This window comes from Hyperolius riggenbachi, chromosome 1 (assembly GCF_040937935.1).
Source record: "Hyperolius riggenbachi isolate aHypRig1 chromosome 1, aHypRig1.pri, whole genome shotgun sequence".
Taxonomy (NCBI): Eukaryota; Metazoa; Chordata; class Amphibia; order Anura; family Hyperoliidae; genus Hyperolius; species Hyperolius riggenbachi.
The window spans coordinates 47,768,939-47,791,253 of NC_090646.1; the positions used below are offsets into that span (position 1 = coordinate 47,768,939).

At 42.7% G+C, this 22,315-nt stretch overlaps 1 protein-coding gene across 1 annotated transcript; it reads right to left on the reverse strand.

The window, feature by feature from the left end:
- Positions 1-10,947: 10,947 nt before the first annotated feature.
- LOC137549403 (vomeronasal type-2 receptor 26-like) lies at positions 10,948-13,697 on the reverse strand. Its single transcript, XM_068271205.1, has 2 exons — positions 13,619-13,697; positions 10,948-11,855 (listed from the first exon to the last, which is right to left on the reverse strand). Exons 1-2 carry the CDS (start codon positions 13,695-13,697, stop codon positions 10,948-10,950), a joined length of 987 nt encoding a protein of 328 aa, XP_068127306.1.
- Between the last annotated feature and the right edge of the window lie 8,618 nt (positions 13,698-22,315).

The following is a 22,315-nucleotide window of genomic DNA, read 5'->3' on the forward strand; positions in this document are numbered from 1 at the left end:
TACACATGACAGCTTTTCCTGCATAAATAAACCACTAGAATTCTGACAAGTTCAGCCCTGCCCTTCTAGTCTCAGCACTCTCACAGGCCTTATCAGTAGTGTGTTGTTGTATGGAGCCTCCTCACAGTCCTGCTACTGACCGCAGAGTGCTCATTGCTGATGCCTAGTTATGGATTTTCTGAGTTCACACAAACTAGTGCTAAGTGCACACCACACCTAATATTAACTCCTTCACAACGGCCGCATCATGTATTTATGCCCCCCTGCACAATGCTTCACAACCAGAGGCGTAAATACACGTACCTGCGTTGTTTACCTCGTCGCTCACAATCGCCGCACTTCCGCCGTTCATCTCCACCATAATTCCGCCGATAAGGTGATCAGGGACTGGGAACAGCTTGTTCCCGTCCCAATCGCTGTCCCCGCAATGAATGAAAAGCCGGCATCACGCTGACGCCAGCATTTCAATCATGTAAACAGATACACTAACTACTTCTGAGTACTGTTTGCCGTACTCTGAAGTTAAGTGTAGTGCCATCTTGTGGCCAAAAAGTAAAATGCACTCAAACATACACACACAAACACCTACGTACACTTTATACATAGTTATGTATACTTTTTATTACATTTTGATCTCATTCTAATCCTACCCTATAGTTACCTAAATAAAACACTTATAAAAAAAGGCATTTGAAAAAAAACACACACAAAAAAAAACAAATTGTTAACTTATAGATTTTTAAATGTGTATGTCAGGAAAGAATATAATTGTTAATTTTGCAAATAAAGGATTTTAAATAGACATGTAGAAATAAAAATCTTTATTTCCAGATAAAATATTGGCGCCATACATTGTAGTAGGAAATTATTTTAAATGTTGCAATAACCGGGATAAATGGGCAAATAAAATGTGTGGGTTTTAATTACAGCAGCATGTTTTTTTTTTTTAAACTATAATGGCCAAAAACTGAGAAATAATAAATTTTTTCAATGTTCTTATTATTCCCTTTAAAATGTATGTAACATAAAATAATTCTTAACAAAAAGTACCACCCAAAGAAAGTCTTATTGGTGACAAAAAAACAATATATAGATCATTTCTACGTGATTAATAGCAATAAGTTATTAGCGAATAAATGGAAAGAGCATGATATGAAAATTTCTCTGGTTTTTAAGAGGAAAAACCTGTGGTTGGGAAGTGGTTAAACTTCAGGAACTAGGCCTGCTGAACTAGGCAGTGGCAATCTTAGTGATACGTGTCTGGTAGGGGAGTAGATCATATACTCTAGGAAAGGACTGCAAGACTGTTCTGAGCTAGTCAGCAGGGCAGCCATCAGGGGGGGACAACTAACACTGCAGTGAGGGGCCCAGGGCTTCTGGGGGCTCTGGGCCCCCCCATAGCACTGGAAAGGCCGCATGTGCTGGCTGCGGTCCTATGGCTCAAGAGGTAACACAGGGGGATAAAAGAAGCACAGGGGGAACAGAGGTGGACACAAGAGGCACATGGAGAAAAGAGATGAAATGGAAACATGAGGTCACACAGAGGGATACAAAAGAGGCACAAACTGAGGTAAGACAGAGGGGGCCAAAAGAGACACAGAGAAAAAAAGAGGGGGCAAAAGAGAATGGATAAAGGATAAAAACGTACCTACAAGTCCCTATCTCATTTGTTAACTGGGGACTACCTTATTTTGGCCCCACCCACATCATGCCATGGCCACGCCCACTCTTTGCCGCATCACGCTGTGCATGCCGCTTTCTTCAATGTCGGAGTCATGCACATTTTTTGCCGCTACGCACTTCGTGCACAGACACGGGGGTGGGGTGGCTAGTGGGAGGGTACAGCAAACAGTGGGTGGGCCCAAAGAGGGGGGGGGGCATGCCTGATGATGTGTGAGGGGCCCCAAAATTTCTGATGGCAGCCTTGCTAGTCAGCACCAATTCAGTGTGGACTTTTTGTATTTTAGGCTTATTTGCACTTTAAATAATGGCACAGAATCCATAAGATGAACCATGGTCATTACTAAATGTAAATGGTGGTTTATTCTAATGTGCTCATGTTACATAAAATAATCACTACTATAGAGCATAAACTATAATTCTGTACAATACACAAGCACATGCATATAATACCCATGACTGTGTCTATGCGAAAAGGGCACTGAGAAAATATGAGATCCGAGTCAAGCTGCAAGTAAATAGTCAGCAGTATTCTACTATTGGGAGCTGGCTAATTCCTGCAATAGAATATTGATAATTTTACTGATATTCTACCATTGTTTTACCTTCCTTTTCACACACACAACTAAAACTAGCATACCCATAGCTGAACCTAACTATAACCCTTCTTCAGTAATATTAATGCTAACCTGTCGCTGTCTCTGCCTAACACTAACCTGTTTATACCTACTCCTAAGAGTAATTCCCCCCTTTGCCACTATCTACAATGCAATCTTCCTAGCTTTTTACCCCTCCATGCCCCTGTGCTTTGGCTACACCCCAAAACCAAACTATCCACTGGGTACTTATTATTATAATTACTATCAAGCTCTACACTGCACAAAGTTTCCTTTTGCCTGCAGGCGCTCACATTTCCTAGACCACCCTTGACCTTCTCAATCCACATCCTTACCTTCACTGGCTATACTCAATACACCAGAGAAGTTCTTGACAATCAATCTTAAATATAAATAGTGCCCTCATTGATATTTGTTTTTGTAGAATACATGTATTAAATTTATAAAATAAAAATTAAATTTTCATCTACATAGGGTGCTTGTATAAGAAATGTCTTTTGTCATTCATTTCAGGCCTCAGCAATATATTGTAGCATTTAGGGAAGAATATGCAGCCCAGTATTCCAATACTTGAGGCCAGTATAGCGAATATCTCCACAATGACCATTTGTTTCCCCTTACTGCTCAGGTAGGCTGGGATGGCAGCAATCCAGACACTGCAGAACACCAGCATGCTGAAGGTGATGTATTTGGCCTCATTAAATATGTCAGGTAATGTCCTCACCATGAAGGCCAGAACAAAGCTCACACCGGCCAGAAATCCCATGTAACCCAACATAATATAAAAAGCCAGAACAGAGCCTTCATTACACTGAATGATGATCTTCCCAGGAAAAGAGTGGATATCATGTTATAGAAATGGAGGAGAAACTGACAGTCAAGTAATTTCTGTGAAATTCTGAACAGATGAGCACACCAACATCACTATAATGGGCAATTTCATATAGACAGCGCATAGGTAAACATTAAGCAGGTGACACGCTGTGTGTCGCCAGCACTGCGGTGGCTATAGCGGCGCACAGGGGGGTCCTGGAGGCACACCATGGGGCAACAGAGGCTGGTGTTAGTGTGCACAACCAGCCTCTGTGCCCCACTGGCATAATTAAATCCCACCTCGGGTTCTCTTTAAGTTTTAAAGAGACTTTGTAACAAAATTTCCATCCTTATTTCTTCTATCCTATAAGTTCCTATACCTGTTCTAATGTGCTCTGGCTTACTGCAGCCTTTCCTATTTGCACAATGGCTGTAATATGATGTATATGATCTAATCTTCTCTCCTCTGTTGGCTCTGTCCGGCTGAGGCAGTCAGACTGGAATGTGCTGTGCTAGTTGTAATTGGCTAGAAGCTATACACACTTTCTCCAGGCCCCCTGCACACTCTGTATGTCTCACACACTCAGCTCTTCTCAGCATATTACTTGGTATGTCTTTTGTTTTAAACATTGGATGAAAATGGCAATTACAAGCCAGGATTGCAGCAGGGAGAGGCAGAAACAGCGCAGAGAATGGTATGCTTTTTATTGTAAGAATTTTAGAGTACAGATTCTCTTTAAGAAGCGAGAGGACATGAAGGAGGATATAGGAAACAAGCAGTCAGGAACACGTTTGAGGAGGGAGTTAAGGTCTGGGACCGAGAGGTGTAGTTGTGTATTGTCTGCATACAGGTGGTATTGAAACCCAAGTGAGTTGATTTAGTCACCAAGACCGTGCATGTAGATGGAAAAGAGAAGGGGACCAAGGACAGAGCCTTGAGGAGCCCTGGCCAACAAAGCATGAGGAGAAGAGATCTGATCTGAGTAGGAGGTGTGGAGGTGGGATTTGAGTGCTGCATGAAAAATTCCACAAAGTCAGTTTCTAATGACAATTTTATCTATTAAGAGAAAAAAGAAAAAAAAAAGTTAAAAAAAAAAAAAATTTCTCTAAACCTACAGCAACACTTGCAACAACTGTTTTTTTAAGCCATCCACAGGTCGATTTTCTGGTAGGTTTTTGGATCATTGATTAGCTTTAGGCTACCAACTGATGGATGGACATTCTCCTTCAAGAATTTTTGGTAGGGAGTAGAATTCGTGGTTCTATCAATCACAGCAAGTCATCCAGCTCCTGAAGCAGCAAAGCACCCCCACACAGTGATTTTGCCCTTGGAACTCTGTGGTGTATGCCATTTTTGACTATTTTGATTCTTTCTTATAGTCACAAACACTGACCTTACCAGTTCTTTAGATATTGCTCTAGATTCCTTTGTGACCTCTTGCATTAGTTATTAGTTTTCTTCATTTTTGGCTTGGGAAACTCACTGAAGTCATAAAGTTTTGGAAATGGCTTTATAAACATTTCCAGACAGTAGTAATATCAGTTATTTTGTTTCTCATCAGTTTCTGAATTCATACAGATCCCAGCTTGATGTGATCCAAGAAGTGACACTGCCTGGATCTGCATCATCATGCTGTTCAGTCTGCAGAGGGGACTCTTCAATTAGGTTACAATTAAGAACTATGGAAATCTACTGTATTTTACTGGAAATAGTGGGGGATGTGCACATAACTAGGTAGTTTAACCTCCCTGGTATGATTCCTTCCACATTTTAGGGTCTAAAAGCGGTACAATTTTTTTCATGTGCTTTAAGACCCTAAAAGCAAGAAAAAATAATACCACGAGAAAGCCTGGAGCAGCCCCTGCGCTTACTCACCTCCCTGGGATCCAGTGCTGCAGTCCCCCCCCCCCCCCTCCCGTCCTCCGGGTGGCGCTGCAACTCTATAGTGAGATTTCCGTCTGTTGTCATGATGAAAGTCGGTGATCACACCAGGGGGATGCAGAGCCTCCGTGGACAGGAAGAGGAATGGCCGCTAGTGTCTGGATAGCTCGGGAGGTGAGTGAGAATGCATGTTGCGCACAATGCTCTGCATGGACCTCCCGCCGGCTACCATTAGTGTAGCACAGGGTTACCGCTCTGAGCTGCGGTTTTCCACCCCGAGTGTAGCAGTGTCCATCTGGGTTACCCACAAGTTTATAGGGAGCCAAGTCAGTAATATAATTCTTTAATTTCTCTAGATATCAAAAAACCAGCTAGGACATACACTTAAAAACAATTAAAACTCATGAACATAGTGGCACAAATTACAGTATTACCCCAGAGCTCATATAGGTGCACCTATTGATATTTCAAATACCGGTATAAATTTTCTTCAGGCCCCTTTAAGGATATACTTGTAAGCACCACAATGTCAGCCATCAATCAAACATATCTTCAATCCTACCCGTGTGCACATAAGCAAGCCTCTTATTCATGGGGAATATGCTCTCATTACAGGCATTATTATGCCTAACCTTTTGGCATTAGCATCCACCGAACATATTAAGCAGATAGAAGCATAAACATAAGCGGCAATTAAAGCACGGCTCACTCCTTACGAGCATAAGCAGGCAAGAGACTTCAGCATGTAATGCTATTATAGTCTTCCAGAATTCCGGTACTCACGTATCCTCAGTAGGTTTTACGGAGTCCGCTATTGCTTCAAGCTATCCATTTTCTCCGGGCGCAGTCCTCTTTCAAGATACGCACTATAACGGCGTCCGGGTGCACAGCCTAGAGGAAGAGAGCGGAGGCACGGGTGGATCAGCGTGATGGCGTCAGAACAGTTTGAAAAAGCCTATCGGCTTTTTCAAACGTGTATGAGTGCTGATTGGTCAGTACATTGCTTTTATGCTGCCGTCTGGCCAATCTGCATATTCATTGTATAACATTAGCTGTAAGCTGCAGATGGGGGCCATCTTGTGGCCTTTTTTGAGAATGCATCATCGCTTTTCTTTATAGGAATACTTTTAAATTCATGTCACTATTTAGGCCATACGGTTGCATAGAGTTGCACTTATAAATCCATATAGACTCCTTTTTTAACAGTTGCTCATCAAAGTCTCCTCTCCTGGGGCTTATCCTCAGTTTATATATTCCCATAGCCTTCAGGAATTTTGGATCAGAGTTATGCACATCCTTAAAGTGCATTGCAATTGGACTTTTTTTCACATTTATTTTTAATATTATTTACATGCTCCTGAATCCTTGTCCTTAGGGGTCTATATTTTTTACCTATATAGACCTTATTGCAGCTGCAACACAATTGATATATAACTCTTTCTGTACCACAATCAATATAATCCCTGATCTTAAAGGAAACTGACTGATCCCAATTAAAGAAGGTCTCTCCCTTTTGCATGTAAGGACACATAAGGCAGTCACAACAACGAAACGTACCTTTCCCATTTCTTTTTACTACCCCCGATTTCTCTCTCACCCCAAATTCACTGCTAACTAGGATATCTGATACATTTTTCCCTCTCCTTGTAGCAATATGTGGGTATTCCCCCACTAAATCTTTGATGATCGGGTCTCTCTCTAGCAAATGCCAATGTTTTGAAAGTATGTCCCTAATTTCCATATGGTGAGATCCGTAGGTTGTAACCACACGGATTACTTCCTTATTTTCCTGATTAGACTGCCTTTGTCTGCATGCAAGTAGGTCAGACCTTCCCTTTGAGAGTGCTTTATAATAAGCTCTGTTAATAATGTTTTTAGGATAACCTCTTAACATTAATCTTGTCCTTAGATCATCTGCCTCTATTTTATAATCTGCTATGTCACTGCAGTTCCTGCGTAGCCGCATGAATTGCCCCATGGGGACAGCCCATTTTTGTGACGGCAAGTGCGTGCTTTTGGCAGACAAGAGGGTGTTTCCTGCTTTTTCTTTGCGGTAAGTCTTAGTGGTTAGTACATTTCCATTTTTCCTAATCATTAAATCCAAGAAGGATATTTGCAAGGGGCTCCAAGTATAGGTTAGGAAGATATTAAGGTCATTATTATTCAAATCAATTACAAAATCAGTTAATTGGGATTCAGTACCCCTCCATAGAACAAAAATGTCATCGTTTATCACTTTCTTTTCCTGAGGATTTCCCCCCCCCCTGACTCTTCTGAAGTGTTTTTATTTGGAGAAAAAATATGGAGAACATCAAGAGCATATAGATTTTGTTTTGGATCTTATGAAAATTATTCTGGAAAACAATTTTTTTGAATTTAAGGGCGAAATGTATCGCCAGAAAAGAGGTGTGGCTATGGGGGCAGCATGCTCCCCGTCCTACGCGTGCCTCCACCTAGGATTTTGGGAGGAGATGGTGGTGAGGGGCATGCGTGGGTACCGGGAGCACGTCGCCCTCTGGCTAAGATTTGTCAATGACATTTTTGTTCTATGGAGGGGTACTGAATCCCAATTAACTGATTTTGTAATTGATTTGAATAATAATGACCGTAATATCTTCCTAACCTATACTTGGAGCCCCTTGCAAATATCCTTCTTGGATTTAATGATTAGGAAAAATGGAAATGTACTAACCACTAAGACTTACCGCAAAGAAACAGCAGGAAACACCCTCTTGTCTGCCAAAAGCGCGCACTTGCCGTCACAAAAATGGGCTGTCCCCATGGGGCAATTCATGCGGCTACGCAGGAACTGCAGTGACATAGCAGATTATAAAATAGAGGCAGATGATCTAAGGACAAGATTAATGTTAAGAGGTTATCCTAAAAACATTATTAACAGAGCTTATTATAAAGCACTCTCAAAGGGAAGGTCTGACCTACTTGCATGCAGACAAAGGCAGTCTAATCAAGAAAATAAGGAAGTAATCCGTGTGGTTACAACCTACGGATCTCACCATATGGAAATTAGGGACATACTTTCAAAACATTGGCATTTGCTAGAGAGAGAACCGATCATCAAAGATTTAGTGGGGAAATACCCACATATTGCTACAAGGAGAGGGAAAAATTTATCAGATATCCTAGTTAGCAGTGAATTTGGGGTGAGAGAGAAATCGGGGGTAGTAAAAAGAAATGGGAAAGGTATGTCTCGTTGTTGTGACTGCCTTATGTGTAGAATGGGACACTCATAGCATGAAGACAAAGGAGATAAATTTACAACAAAAATAACAGAACAACACAAAAAGATGAAAAAAACAAAAAAACAAAAACAGCCCATGAGGGGCCATCAAATTCAAGTCAATTAAATTATTTGTGCATGTTGCAATGTTATCAAAGAGCCATTAAAAATGAAGCTGTTTATTTAGGTGATGACCATGGTTGGTATTTTATAAATGACTAAATTGTTTATAATTTAACTTTTGTGCCTTTTGTATCGCAATGAAACTTTTTGTACAGCACGTCACAGAGAACACAGAGCAATTTTCATGCCAAACTGACCTTCAGTGGAGCTCACAATCTAATTTTCCTGTCACACTATCACTCAGCGTGTCCCTGGTTTCTGGGCTGATAAGTCACAAGCAGATAAGTTGTAGCTAAGCTGGATAAGTAACCAACGCAACTGATGAGTGGCAGGCAGAAGAATGACTGGCAGTGAGTGGTTATGAGATAAGTGCAATGATAAGTGATAAGTGCCAAGAAATGTATTGTGCCCTGTGGCTATGGGGGATTAGTTAAAGCAGTAAAAACCCTGATATAATATTAAATAAAAACATGTTTTCCTACTTTTATATGCCATATGGTTATCATATTTGCATAAGTATTATTATTAATTTAGAAATTACAAGTTCCCAAAAATACAGTTTTTTGCTTTAAGAGCTGCCTTTGCATTTTATTCATAACTGGTTTTATTCATGTTGTATTGAAGGCAGTCGTGAGTGTCAGTCTGTGTCCAGGAGTTTCTGCACAGTCAGAGAATGTGTCACATTTCTCACTTGATACAATTAAGTAAACACAAGATAACATTATCTCCACTTCGGATGCATCCAGATTTCTCTCCACTGAACTCTCAAGTCCTGTGTTTAACTAATTGAATGCTGTTCTAGTAAAAAAAAAAATGGTGGCATGCTGTAAATAATTTTTTAGAGCAAAGAAGAAATGCTGGGTTTTATTCCGCTTTAAGTGTGCTGTGTCTGGAAGTAACAGTAGTGGTTGGGTATCTTTTACCAGCATAACCAACCAACCAACCAATCAGTTGGTGGGAGGAGATGGACACCGGTACACGCTTTCAAATGATGCCAAAAACAATCATGCAGAATTGGTTCAGAGAACATAAGTTAACGGGAACGGGAAAAAAAGGACGCAGGCAGCTAGTGGACAAAAAGGGCGCCGCCATTCACTCCCATAATAAATAACGTTTAATGGGCGCCGAGCAGGAGAAAAGGGCGCCGGAGATAAATAACGTTTTACAAACGGCGCCTGGAGATTTTTAATGTTTTATAACTGTGCTTGTGATGATTTACTGTAACGCTCGGTGAAGCACAGAGAGGTCTGATTATCGGTGATCTGCAGTATCACGGGAAATACAGACGTATATCAGATTATATGTGATCTGCAGTATCACCGATAATCCAATATACTAGCTAACCTCTGGTCACCTGAGTAGAGTGTTGTGATTGGTGCAACAGTAATACAGAGGACAAGCCTCAGTGCAGCAAGGAGGACTGCACAGATTCCTTCCGCAGGTCTGAGCTCTCCAAGACGGGAGGAGTCAGACTGACAGTGGGGAGGAAAGCCCGAAAGTAACACTCAGGCGGAAGTGTCACTAACAGGACGGGGAACCGCCTCCAATCGTGAGGTCGGTTCTCGAGGTCGGACAAGCCAGGTCGTAAACAGACGGACAGATAAGTACAATATCAGTAGGCAGAGTCGGAGTCAAAGTACAGGCAGGGTTCGGCAACGGGGTGTCAGAAATATCGGGGTACAAATTCAGGAGGCAGAGGCGGAGTCAAAGTACAGGCAGGGTTCAGCAACGGGGTATCAGATATAACGAGGTACAAGGTCAGAGTTCAGGAGGATAGTCGAGGCAGGCAAAGGTCATAACAGATAATCACAATCAAACTAGTACTTTAAGCTATCAATAGAATCTAGCTTAGTGTAGGATTACAGCTCCAGCTGGTCCCGGCACACTAACGGATCTGACTAACGGATCTGGGTGCTCCCACGTATGTGAACGCAACGCCAGACAAGGAGCAAGTGAACAGCCAGCAATATATATACCTGTGTGCCTCTCCAGCACCTCCCTAAGTGTTGGACCAATGGGGAGAGGTGCTAGAGTCAGCTGACCAGCCTGGTCAGCTGACTCCCTTCAGGATGTCATAAATTGTTGTCTGAGTGCGCGCGCGCGCGTCACTCTAAATCCTGAGGGACTACGAGTCCCAGCCACAGCAGCCCCGCTCTGCGGTGACCTTGCAGTGGGGGCATGGGGACCAACCGCCGCGTCGGACGCGGCGGTTTCCGCACTCTCCATGCGTCCCTGCCCGGAGACAGCCGCCTCATGCTGAGGAGAGGCGGCTGCCTCTCCGTGTGAGGGACGCGTCTGTGCGCGGAAAGAGCCGCCTGCCGCTGGATCATGGCGGCGGCTCTTCCGCGTTCTCACATTTACATTTAGAAAATGCACCCGTGACAAATAACGTTTATAACAATACTAAACATATTTATCCTATTTCATGTAGTTCATGTATTGCATTCCGGGCTTGAACCAGATCAGCCCTGTAATGTTACCATTCCTGTAAATTAATCCTAAAACAATTGTTGTTAGTGTAATAAAAATAATTGTCACTTTAAGTATGCATCATTTATTGGATAGATAGAAGCACAATATAGAAGAGACAATGATTAACCTTTAGAGTGCTTATATAATAAATGCCTTCTGTCATTCATTTTAGGCCTCAGCAATATATTGTAGCATTTAGGGAAGAATATGCAGCCCAGTATTCCAATGCTTGAGGCCAGTATAGCGAATATCTCCACAATGACCATTTGTTTCCCCTTACTGCTCAGGTAGGCCGGGATGGCACCGATCCAAACACTGCAGAACACCAGCATGCTGAAGGTGATGTATTTGGCATCATTAAATATGTCAGGTAATGTCCTCACCATGAAGGCCAGAACAAAACTCATAGCAGCCAGAAGTCCCATGTAACCCAACATAGCATAAAAAGCCAGAACAGAGCCTTCATTACACTGAATAATGGTCTTCCCAGGAAAAGAGTGGAAATCATACTCTACAAATGGAGGAGAAACTGACAGCCAAGTAATTCCATTGATCACCTGAACAGATGAGCAGACTAACACCACTGCAATGGGCACTTTGACTCCTAAACACTTCCTCCAGACTGAACTGGGTTTGGTGGCTTTGAAGGCAATGCAAACCATGATAGTTTTGGCCAAGACTGATGATAGAACAATAGTGAAGGAGATCCCAAAGAACACTTGGCGTAGCAAGCAGGTTGCATCCGCTGGATGACCAAGGAAAAAAAATATGCTTGATATACTCAGCACAAGGCACAGGAGAATAACAAAACTGAGACTACGATTGTTAGCAGTGACTATGGGAGTGTCCCAGAAAAACAGAAATAACCCAGTTATCAAGACAGATACCACAGAACATAATAGGGAACATACAATAAAAAACAAGGCCACATTGTCCCGAAAAGATAGAAACTCAGTATGTCTGGAAACACATTTGTTTTTTGCTTCATTTGGCCACTCATGATCAGGACATTTCTGGCAATTCTCACTGTCTAAAATAGAAGAGACAAGTAAATCTCTCTCTCTCTCTCTCTCTCTCTCTCTCCCACACACACACACACACACTTCCAATAATAAAGTTAGCACCTATTCAGTAAGGAGATCTTGGGCTAGACTCCCTAACAGTGCTACTGCCTACTGAGCACACCCTAGTAGCTGCAGCTGTGGCACTTTGAGTCCGCCAGGGAAAAAGCATGATATTAATGTTCTGGCCCATATGCAATTAACTTTTTCTCCTGGGGTTTCTCCTAAGAGTTATTTTTTTTTCATTTTCTATTTAAAATAACATTCCAGCTGTCATGATCGCTTCTGCAGCGTGTACTGCTGGCTGCAGACGTGCTGCAGCCAAGTAGTTCTGATTCCTTCACATGCATTTGCTAGCATAGCATTGCTTGTGGTAGTCTGTCAGCTAGGGAATGGTGGTCAAGCCAGCCTGCTTGTGACTGATTACCATTCACCTGTGTGGAGATTTGCATCTCTGCTTTTATTGGATGACTTCAGTATAAAGGTTTGCTTCCTGCAGACGTGCCCCGCCCATCATAGTTTCAGTCAGTCTAGGCTGATACTGGGTCTCTGAATACTGTGAAATATAGTTCCTTGTATTGTTACTTTCTAGTTTAGTTTCTTGTGGAGTTACGTTATATATTTCCCACGGGGACATATATACGTACTCCTTCTAGTATAGAGTTGTAGTATTGTATTGTCTAGCTTAGTTGCTGCATTGCTTCAGATCTAGCTAGTCATCCTGATTTATGTTATACATTGGTTCATTGCCAATATATACATATTCTAGTCAGCGTTTGTTATTTTTGCTAGTCGTGCGTCATATTGGTTCATTGCCAATATATACGCATACTAGCGCGTTTGTTGTTTTCCATATTGCGTTTGCAAATTACTGTATCACATTGATAGCTATAATTATAAATTCTTGTGATACTCTTGTGTGATTTATCTGTGCTCTTGTACTCTGCCTTGTGGGTTGCGCCAATCTCCTGCGCAGGAGCGGCGAATCCTCCCAGTCCTGTCCTTGTGAAGTAAGCCATTGCTGCGGTCGCGATTGGCTGCTTCATTCCAGTCCTGTCCTTGCGAGGTAGCCATTGCTGTGGTTGCTGTTGGCTACCTCACTCCAGTCTGTCTTGTATTCGCCTGAATTTTTGCTATCGCAAGAACAGCGCAACATTGCACTGCGCTGCCATTGCATATTATCAGAAGCCCGGAGCTGCAGTTGCTCTGGGCAGCCTGTGTAGCCTCTTCCATTAGCCTGCTCTTAGCCTGGTTGTGCTGGCTGGTCAGAAAGATTGCCCCCCCCAGCATTACACCAGCACTTTGCAATTGAAAATGTACCAAAAAGGAGGTGAAAAAGTACTGTCAGAATTATTCTGAGCATTCTCTTGCTTGTTGGTGGTTTAAAATGCATTTTATTGACAACAAGCTTAGAAATATCACCTAAGGAGAAAACTCAGGAGAAAAAGTGAATTGCAAATGGGCCCCTGTGTCTTAGTGTATTGTCTATCTTTCAGATTGACTGTTGTGCTTCAGATCTAGCATGGAGCATTAGTTTTTATTCTGACAGAAGAATCATTAAAAAGCATTAACCTCCCTGGCGGTATGCAGATGCAGTGGCTGCGTCCGCGGGAGGGATTTTTTAAAATAAAAAAATGTTTTCTATTTCTATTAGCACTAGGCTAGCTAACTATGTGCGGCAAGTCCCCCAGCACCTCTCTGACCCCCCCCATCCGATCGCCACCATATTTACCTATCCGCGATCCCGCGAGAGCCGCAGCTTCAGCAATGAGCTTCACTGTCACTATGGCAACGATCGGACATGACGTCATGACGTCATCGCAGTCCCGATCCTCCCCATATTATTATGAGTATTTTCATTCTTGTTGGTGGCTTAAAATGCATTTTATTGATGTGAAAAAAACTGAAAATATCACCTAGGAAAAATTTTAGGAGAAAAATGGAATTTTATCAGGCCCTTCACCTTCAAAACAGCATCAGCTCTTCCAGGTATATTTGCATAGTTTTTAAAAGAAAATTGGAAAATCCGTTACTCCAAATAATTTGGATAACTAACCACAGATCTGTGGCTGGAGGCTGCCATTTCATGAAATCCTGGACACACCCTTTCCCATATGCTCAGATCAAAAGAAATTACACATCTATGGGAAGGTAGGGGTGCAGGGGCGTCGCTAGCACAAAATATTTGTAGCACGTGCTAAGAACCTTTTGTGGGGTGCCTCGAAACGTCTCCCCGCAAAATTGCAGCAGTTAACCACTTCCTCCAAGTCTCCATAGCCTGCAGACATCTTTTCCTCCAGGCTTCTCCCCCTAGCGTCTAAGAATGTATCAGATACTGGGGGGAGGAGTCCAAAAGAGAGAATGTGCAGGCAATGTGACCAGGGGGTCCTGGAGGATGAGGCCCACTTCCTGCTACACTGCAGCAAATATACACCGTTGAGGACCGCCCATTTCCAAAGACTCTCCGCCCACATCGCAGATTTCACCTCCACAGATGAGGAGAGGAAACTCTACATCCTACTGGGGGAAGAGGAAAAAACTGTGCAAATAGCTGCCCGATATGTCACGGCCTGCCACCAACTGAGAGGAACATGATACCACATGGACTGTATAACCCCATACTCTCCTCCCCTATGGACTGTATACCTATACCCCCCCTCCCCTATGGACTATATACCCCATCCCCCCATACCATCCCTTACATCCTCCTATGGACTGTATACCCATATCCTTCCCTTATTCCCACAACCCCCCACCCACCCCATGTTAATGTTTTGTTTTGTTTTGCTTTGGCAATGCTAAATGTATTTGGTCCTGCCAATAAAGCTTTTTTGAATTTGGATTTGAATGGCTGAAGGCTCAGAGAGCAGACAGACGGAGGAGGACGTGAGTGATTAGCTTCTGGAGAAACTCCTAAATGAGCTGCAGTAGGAGACAGGCTGTCAAACGCACCGTAACTTCATTTCTAATGAGCTGTAATCTAGTTTAGAATTTAATAGCATTAAGAGCACTGAAAATGCCTGCTATGCTAATCAATGGCTGTTACTGTTGCTGGCACAGTTGTGGCAGCTAATTAGAGATTGTTATTGGCACAGAGGTGGCAGCTAATCAGAAGCTGTTACTTTTGCTGGCAATGTGATTACTGCTGCTGCTGGCACACTGGCGTAGTCAAAGATTCATTTGGCACTGTTAACGAATTATAGCTCTTTAAAATATGGCTCTTTTATTCAAAAATATTTAAAAAGTAACATGTGTGGGCTGCATTTTATCGACAGCCCATTTTTTCAGGCAGTCAGCCTTTCATCAAGCTGAACTGCCCCAAAATGTATGCATCAGACACAATCATTCTTAAAGGACCTCTGTCGCGAAAATCTTAAAATTGAGCATACATGTAAACATATGCAAATAATAAAGAAGTATGTTTCTTCCGAAGTTAAATTAGCCATAAATTACTTTTCTCCTATGTTGCTGTCACTTACAGTAAGTAGTAGAAATCTGACATTACCAAAAGATTTTGGACTAGCTCATGTTCTCATGGGGGGTTCTCAGGGTTTTCTTTATTTTTAAAACCACTTAGTGAATTGCAGTTGCTCCGTTCAACTGCCAAAAAAAGTGTACAGTGAGCATGGAGGATGGTCAGCATCACTGTATAAATCTATTGGTTCCTATCCTCTTGGTTCTGTCAGACTTCTACTACCTACTGTATGTGACAGCAATATAGGAGAAAAGTGATTTATGGCTCATTTTACTCTGGAAGAAATGTAATTCTTATTTGTATGTGTTTTAAATGTTATGATTTTTTGTGACAGTTCCTCTTTAACCACTTCAGGACCACGAGCTTTAACCCCCCCCCCCCCCCCCTCCCCTCCCAAAGACCAGGCCATTTTTTGTAAAATAGACTACTGCAGCATTAAGGCCAAGCTGCAGGGCCACACAACACAGCACGCAAGTGATCACCCCCCCTTTCTCCCCACCAAAAGAGCTCTCTGTTGGTGGGGTCTGATCACTCCCCCAGTGTTTGTTTGTTTTTTATCAATATTTATTACATTATTTTTAAATAAAATTAACAATTTTTTTATAGATCTCCTGCAAAACGAAGCCCCAGGACTTTACGCCGATCGGCGTTAGAAGGTCCTGGGGCTGCTGCTGCGGCCACACCCATCGGTGTGACGCGGTTGGCAAGCAGTTAAATAAGGAACCAGCATATCATGCAAAAGGCTCCACCTTTCCCAGACCTGGTGGGGAACTGACACCATTATAATGCTGTCTAAAAGTACAGACTGAGTATGGAAAAAGAGAGAAAACAGAGTACTTACATTTAGTTGTCCAGTTATACATCCAGATCTGTCCAAAAACCCTGTCATCACATTGTGCACTAGCGTGTAGCGTCCACAATCCTATCAAATTAGGAGCGAGGAGGGTGCTCCCGTGATCCCAAACTACATAACCTATAGAGCTGAGCACCACTGAGACTGTTAAATATGAGCCAAAGCTGATAGGCTAGGGGGCGTGTCAGAACCGTCCACCCCACTGCCACATTGTAGCTGTGGCAAATGAGCTAGAAGGGGTGTATCAAAACCACCCACTCTAGTATGAAACAAACTGGGATGCTAATCATCTGTTGGAGGTTTGGCAAAAAACATCCTCCCACCTACCACATCCACAAAACATAGTCCCTGCTCCTACTGCTAGAGCCTGATTGGATACACTGTCGGAGGAGTGGTAGAAATACTCCACCCATCTCCTCCGTAGTTTAGCCCTACTGTAACTAAAATGGGACCAGAGTGCAGAGCGGCGATACATACCCGATGCTGCTGCGACACATGGGTTGGGCATTGCTGTCTTAAAGAGTACATTAACACTATGCACACTAAGGAGCATGTTATGCACCACAATGGACCCATTAACAGTGTTGCTTTGGCTCCATGGTGCATTAGGTCATATTGTAGTAATGCAAGCTTAGTTGTGTATTACCGCACAATTCACATGTTATGCTCACATTGTAAATGACTGGTGATAAGGTGCATGGTGGCATCGCTGCCCCCCTGGGAGGCTCAGAGAGCGATCGGCTCTCATAGGCTGATGTCTATGAGAGCCGACAGATGGGATTGGCTGCCGGAGGGGGGTGGGGAATAAAATAATACCCCAAAAAATGCCCAAATTTATTTTAAAAAAAAACCCAGCAGCGATCAGAGCCCACCAACATAAAGTTCTGTTGGTGGGCAGAAAAGTGTGTGTGTGTGTGGGGTCACTTGTGTGCTGAATTGTACACCCTGCAGTAAGGCCTTTCAGCTACAGTGGCCTAAATTGTAAAAAATAGCCTGGTCACTGGGGGGGGGGGGGGGGGGGGGAGGGGTGTAAGCCTCCGGTCATCAAGTGGTTAAATTATACTTTTGACTTGTTCTATTGGGATGCAACGTGTGTTTTTGTTGATGCTGCTATAAATTGTATCAGTTGATGCTTTGCATGCAGAATCGTGTTAGGGTTTTATCCCCAGAAGCGATTTTTTTCCATGTTTATTTTTATTTGCAATACTTTTTCTATTAGTTTGGAAATTTTATGCCACAATTTTGTGATTCTAGGACTAGTCCATCAAATATGTCTGACTTTTGCGGTTAATAGCACAGCCCCATGCATGCTACTATTATTACCAAAAATGCTATGGGCTTGATTCACTAAACCACGATAACTCAAATATCACACCTTATCAAAGATCACACCTTATGAAAAGATATCACACCTTATGAAAAGATATCACACCTTATGAAAAGATATCACACTTTATCAAAGTTATCACACCTTATCAGAGTAGCATAGCGAGCACTACGAACTTATGCCTGCTAATTGGCAATGGCACTCATCCTGCCCTGAGCCCTTGCGGGTTCGTAGTGCTCGCTCGAGTTATCATAGTTAAGTGAATCAAGTCCCATGTATGTACTGAAAACAAGTTTTGTTTTTTTTTTCGGGTTCTGCAGCAGAGAAGATCGGGAGCCTCCGGAGCTGCGGCGAGGGCATAGGATGGCTGCCACAGGCTGGAGGAAGCCCCAGGTAAGTGGATCTTTTTTTTCTTTTTTTTATTATTTGCTTGGACCTTTACTTTAAGATTGACTTACTCTAAAACTACAAGGTCTTTTTTTTTTAATTGTTCTCACTATTCCCCTTAACAAACATAACAATTCTGGTGATAATAGCATGTATGGAGGCTATGCTGTTTAAAGTCGCCAAAAATGGTGCTTAATTACATACAATTATGAAAAGATTTTGCAAACTCAGTTGAATCTCCAAATCATAATTATGTATGGCCTTAAAGCGGAATGAAACCCAGCATTTCTTCTTTGCTCTAATAGATTATTTACAGCATATTATATACAACCAGCATTTTTTTTTTACTAGAACAGCATTCAAAGTGTTACTGTGAGGATCCGCGCGGCTGCCTGCGCAGGCAGGCAGCCTTTTGACCATTGTTCAGGTCTGCATTCTGCAGGTCTCTGGAAGAGAGACCTTCTGTCAGTTTTGCAGCTTGCTGCAGAGGAATTTGCATATGTTTATCATGCAAATTGCCTAGTCACATCCATTGTGGGCTTGCCCTATATATACCATGTGATTCCACAGTAGTTTGCTGGTCATAAGGATTAGTTCCTGTAAAACACTCAGGAGAGTGTCAGCCTTGCTCATTGTTTGAAGATTAGCTTAGAGTAATTCCTGGGACTGCACTTAGGCAGGTTTCCTTAGTGCAGTTAGGATTGCATATCTGTTTTGTTTGTCTATTGCGATTGTCCTGTCCCTGAGGTGGTCGACAGGAGGTCGTTTTGATCTCTGTTCTTAGAGTATAGCTGGAGCAGCGGTTGCTACCAGCTATCTCCTCTATCTGTCTTGCCTGGATCGCACTGGCCTCTTTTCGCTAGTGCTGTGGATCCTATCTCTCTCTTGTCCCTGTTTTCGTGTGTCTGTCTTGTCTGCTACAAACGCTTGCTGGAGGCTCGGTGAGGTAACCGTTAAGCAAGCGCTCGCGTACTGTATTTTATGTTTGTCTGTCGGTGGTTAGTTAGGTGTGCTTGTCTCTATTGTGCTTATCACGTGGAGACCGTGCATGAACGCGTGCACTGTTGCGAATGAGTGCGGTGTTCGCGTTCAGTTAGCGTTTGTTATTTTCCTTGTCTCCTCATTGTATGATTTACTGTGCCTTTGCTACTCTCGTGCTCCGCCTTGCTGTAGCCTTGTGTCACGTCTGGCGATCGCACCTCTCGCGATCGCGTTCCTACTTCATATCTGCTGTGGTGTGTGCACCGTCACGGGTTGGCGACTAGTTTGGTGCACACACACACAATCTGTCTCTATGCTCACTCTCAATCGCTTCTCTTGCGATTGCGTTTCTTCTCTTCGTACAATTCCTGTCTGGCGTGTGTGGTAGGGCAGAGGAGCTAGTCCCCTGCACTCCACAGCTCCACCTGCCGACAGGAATTTCCCTCTGCAGGTGCATTGCACCTTCTGCTGGGTTCCCGCAAATTATACGCTTGTGGAGGATTTCCGCAGTGTCAGCGCACATCCTGTGCGCTGATCACGGAGAGAATTCCACAATCGTTACAGTTACACATAGGACTTATAAGTTCAGTGCAGAGAAATCTGGACACATCCAAAGTTGTAGATAATGTTATCTTGTGTTTAATTGTATCAAGTGAGGACTGTAAATAAACTTCTCCTACACTGTGGGGTCCCCTGAACAAAGTCAGACAATTTAGAAAGCATTTCTGCTTGTTAGAACATGAATAAAGCAGTTATAAATAAAATGCTAAGTCAGCTTTCAGAGCAAATATGGTGTACTTTGGGAATGTATAATTTTTAAATGAATACTAATACTTATGCACAAAACCAAATATGATAAATGTATGGCATATAAAAAGTAGGAAAACATGTTTTTATTGAATATTATGTCAGGGTTTTATACCGCTTTAATTGCAAAATTTGTGTAATTGTAATTATCAGGTTATGATCATCACTAGGGGCGAGTAATTAAAGCGGACCCAAACCAAACATTTTTTTAGTTAAAAATATTTAGTTGCAAGACTCTGACACATACAAAGATAAATAAACACTCCTTCAAGCCTGTGAGCATTTCAGTGCATGCCTTTCACCCTTCTCTTTTCATAACTAGGGTTACACAGGTGGCAGCCATTAGCAATCCCTCCATTGCCAGACACCATGTACTCCAGCATTTTGCCGGATTCTGTCCCGGCAATATGAAAGGAAGGGAGGGGTTTCTCCAAAAAATGTAAAATATGTTATATTTGTCATCATGAAGCTGAAAAAAGGCTGCTATTTATTATTATAATTTAGAAAATACATTTTATTTCTGAAATCTTGTATTTTTAATTTGGGTCCACTTTAAGGTAGGCTTACACATACACACATACACACATATTTATTTTTATTTTTTAATTTTTTAATGCAGACTTTACCCAGCATTACTGAAATCTCTCCCTCTGAACATGTCACACAGTCATAGCAACAAACGTGATATCCTTCTCTTAGTGCTTTCCTGGTCCCTGGGAGACATGGCTCAGAACAGCGGCCTTGTGGTACCTACACAGACACAGTACATGAAGTAGTGTAAAGTAAAGAAAGGCATTTCAGTGAAGATTAGTGCACAATATTTGTTGAAAAAGCAAAACTTCCCGAGGTGACAACTTATATAAAGCACATTATACAGTAATCCACAATACTATCTGTAGGCAAGCTCTTGTTAGTGAAGTAAGCATCCAGGACAGAATCACTTTGCACGGGAACAGCAGTATTTAATCCCACCTTTATCAAAAACTGAACTAAAAGCTGGGGGGGGGGGGGGTCCTTTGGGCTTGAAGAGTGTGTTTCAACTTCATCCAATGTACTCTGCAAAAATATAATAGTTAGTTAACTTACTAAAAGAGAACCTGAAGCTCAGTGTAAGGCTTGGTGGTGTATTCTCCACAGTCAGCATGCAACGCATGAGCTGACATGAAGGAGGTACACACACTAGCACAAGGAAACAGGCTATCCCTAGTATAGTGGAGGGGAGGACTGACTCCAATACAAGATTGTGGCGCACAGAGCCGGTGCAGATCCGACAGCCACAAACAATAATTTTGCAATAACGTCTCAGCGCAAGGTAATAAACCAGAACTGAGGAGATCAGGACAGGTAGACAGAATGAACGCTTGCTAGCTAGCCGCTACTTAGTGACAGCAAGCGTCCACAACAAGACAGACTGGAATGAGGCAGCCAATGCGTTGCAGCGATGGCGTGCCTCACAAAGACAGGACAGGATAGTCAGGAAATAGCAGGATCGAGATAGATGAACGTAACACAGACAAAAATACAATAAGTATGTTTTCCTAGCGTATTACAATTACAGCTATCAATGAAACTATTTGTAACGTCTGACTAACATATGTATATATCGGCAATGAACCGATATATGACATAAGCAGGAACTCTGACTAGGACAGGAGTAATACAGGGAACAGGACTCAGAAGGATTCGCTATCTCTTCGCAGAGATGAACGCAATCCACAAACGGTAACAGAACAGGATTCAGAAGGATTCGTTATCTCTTTGCAGAGATGAACGCAATCCACAAACGGTAACAGAACAGGATTCAGAAGGATTCGTTATCTCTTCGCAGAGATGAACGCAATCCACAAACAGAACCAGGAGCAGGGTAACTAACTCAGCACGGGTGATCACGATACGCGCAACCTACCGAAACGTGCTGGAAAGCTGACTAACTGCACACAGGATATAAACAGTTCGTGTACGTATACATCAGCAACACTGATGTATCAACGTAACACGAATACAAGGAAAATAATAAACGTGCTGGTATGCATATATATTGGCAATGAACCAATATATGATGCAAAGACCAGCAAAGTATCTTTAGAACAAGAAACACGATCGGGGGCTGAAGCAACAGCAAGACAGGCTTAAACTGAAGCTATAAAAACCCGAGGAGTCCTGCAGGAAGCAGATCTTTATACTGAGGTCATCCAATGGGAGCAGACATGCAGATTCCCACACAGGTGAATGATAATCAGTCACAAGCTGACAGCAGGGAAAGGCAGACAAAGCTATGCAGCTTGCATGGAAAGAGATCAGAACTGCCTGAGCTGCAGCACTACTACTTCCAGCAATACCTGCTGCAGCAGCGATCATGACAGTACCCCCGCCCTTAAAGGCGGATACCAGACGCCTCTCAAAACTGACCTTCCCAAGGAGACAACCTAACTGATAATTCATGATGACCGGGACAGCCCGGCAAGACCAAATTCCAGAATCAGTCATCACAAGACTGGACCCATTAGAACCAGAACCTACAGAACCATGCCCATCAGTACTACAAGTCTCAGTGTGACACCCATCAGAACCATGATTTCCAGAAGAAAGCCCCCCGAAG